This window comes from Pteropus vampyrus, unplaced genomic scaffold, assembly GCF_000151845.1.
Source record: "Pteropus vampyrus isolate Shadow unplaced genomic scaffold, Pvam_2.0 Scaffold214, whole genome shotgun sequence".
In the NCBI taxonomy this organism is placed as follows: domain Eukaryota; kingdom Metazoa; phylum Chordata; class Mammalia; order Chiroptera; family Pteropodidae; genus Pteropus; species Pteropus vampyrus.
The window spans coordinates 314,133-316,384 of NW_011888995.1; the positions used below are offsets into that span (position 1 = coordinate 314,133).

The 2,252-nt window shown below is 54.2% G+C and overlaps 1 protein-coding gene and 1 pseudogene across 1 annotated transcript in view; both read right to left on the reverse strand.

The window, feature by feature from the left end:
- Positions 1 to 2,252, reverse strand: part of UMODL1 (uromodulin like 1) — a 70,546-nt gene that overhangs the window by 12,017 nt on the left and 56,277 nt on the right. The window contains exon 14 of the mRNA XM_011372874.1: positions 1,542 to 1,755. Coding sequence (XP_011371176.1) covers positions 1,542 to 1,755 — 214 coding nt within the window. The remainder of the gene's footprint in view (positions 1 to 1,541; positions 1,756 to 2,252) is intronic.
- LOC111747209 lies at positions 621 to 739 on the reverse strand (annotated as a pseudogene).

The window sequence follows — 2,252 nt, forward strand, 5'->3', positions numbered from 1 at the left end:
ATGGGTCACTTCAACCTTTTCCTTTTAAAGAAACACTGAAAGCGAACATCTTTGTCCCCTGAGGGCGGAGTCCCTGGAGGTGACACTCCAAAGCCAGAGTGGAGGACTTTTCGAAAATTCTTGATGGATATGGTCCAATCGATTTCCAGGAAGTGGGAGCAAATTCTGTCCCCACCAGCAAGGCTTCGCGACACTTCCGTCACTATTTTCATTAAAAAAAAAAAATTGCTCTTAGATGGGCAGAAAGAGCCCCTCGGTTTAGCGGGAATGCCTTCGGCTATTGTCACCCCCCTGCTAGTCCGTCGTGTTTCTGCGTCCGTGTATGGTCCTTTCTGCTTTTGTCCGTAGTAGGTTATGATCCGTGCATGCGATCTCTCTATATTTAGGGTACAATTCTTCATGAAATTATTGAAATTATGTTTTGGTTCGTTGCTTGCTGTATAATGATGCTTTTATTTTGTTTGATGTAAAAGATGTACATTTTTATGGAGTGGAATATTCCAGCCTTATCTTCCGCGGGTTTGTTTTCCTTCTGCTTTTAAACTTGGAAAACACTTCTCATTCTAAAACTCAGAAAAACATTCATCTATGTTGTCTCTGATTTTTAAAAAAGAAAAAAATGCCTACAGCACCCGGTCTTCCTAGGTGGTCTCCCATCCAAGTACTAACCAGGCCCGACGCTGCTTAGCTTCCGAGATAAGACAAGATCGGGCTTGTTCAGGGTGGCATGGCCACCTCTGATATTTTTATACAGGTAACTATAAGACTTTTATCATTTATTTTCAAGTAAAACATGTGCTGTAGACTGAATTGTGTCCCCTCAAAATTAGCCTACTGAAGCCCTAACCCGCAGTGTGACGGGGTTTGGAGCTGGGGCCTTCGGGAGGTGGTTCTGCTTAGATGGGGTCCTAAGGGTGAGTCCAGGTCCTGACAGGACTGATGTCCTTACAAGAAGAGACACCAGGGAGGTCTCCCGTCTGGGGACACAGCGAGAAGGTGGCCGCCTGCCCATCAGCAAGCGGGCCCTCGCCAGAAACCAAATCGGCTGGCACCCTGACCTTGGGCCGCCGCTCTTCGGAGGAGAGAGGTGAATTTCTGTTGCTGAAGCCGCCCTAGCTGTGTATTTCGTTAGGACAGCTCCAGCTGAGACAGTGTGAGAAAAGAAACTACGTTGCCGTTTCTCGCTACTTTCTCCTCAATTATTTCCGCTCGGACCACCCTGGACTCTCGGATTGGGCTGCAGAGAGGGACATATCTGCCATCTGCTCATCGAAAGGGGCGGCCGAGGAGCGGGGGGCAGGACGTGGCCTGAGACAAGGGAGCAGTGTCCTGGGGACGTTTGCAGGTTCAAACTTAAACGTTTAAGGTTTACGATTTAAAGGGAAAAAAAACAGTGGCAGCGAGACAGATGAGGTCCCGAGCTGCTTCGCATTTCCAGCTAACGGGGGAGGAGACAGGCGGCGTGACCGCTCCCAAAACGAAGCCAGCAGCCCCTCAGTCCGGACCCGCCGCCTCGGCGCTGGGGCCCAGCCCCCACATACCCCAGATGAAGGTGTCCCCTCTGGCCACCTCCAGCAGAGAGGCGTTCCGGAAGGCGGCGAGGAATGCCGCGGACACCTCCTGGACGCCCACGTCCGAGACGATCAGCAGGTGAAACTCCACCACGACGCTGCCGTTGGCGATGCGGGCCACTTCCACCTGCACCCCGCCCGTGTCCAGGTGCTGGCGCATGGTGGCCGGCAAGGAATCCCGCACCTTCCGAGAAACAGAGCTGGTGAGAGGGGCCGCCCGCTGAGAGGAAGGTGCTCAGCCCAGGGCGGCGCTTCCCCGAGTTCCGGCCAGCGGCAAGGCGGCCTGCGGCGGAAGGTCGAAGCCACGGGTCAGCTCTGGGCCCCTCCTGCCCGCGGGTGCCGTCTGAGACGGGGGAGGAGCCCTGTCCCCACTGCTCTGGTCAGTGCGGGGTCCGATGCAAAGCCCTACCCTAGGGGCTTGTCACTTAGTAGGAGGCTGACAACACATTCAGAGTCTGTACCCTCCGCTCAGAGCCATGGGGGGCAGGGGTCTGACCGAGTAGTCATGGGAGGGACCCCGACTCCCCACGTGGCTCATTCTAGAACAATCCTTTTGCTCCTGATCCTATAGAACATTAGCCCTTCCATTCTTCCTTCTTACTTTTCCGAAAACTGCTTCCCCAGGCCGCCCCCCGCCCCATCGGGCAGACTGTTCCCACCTCCGAAAGCCTTGCTTCTGTT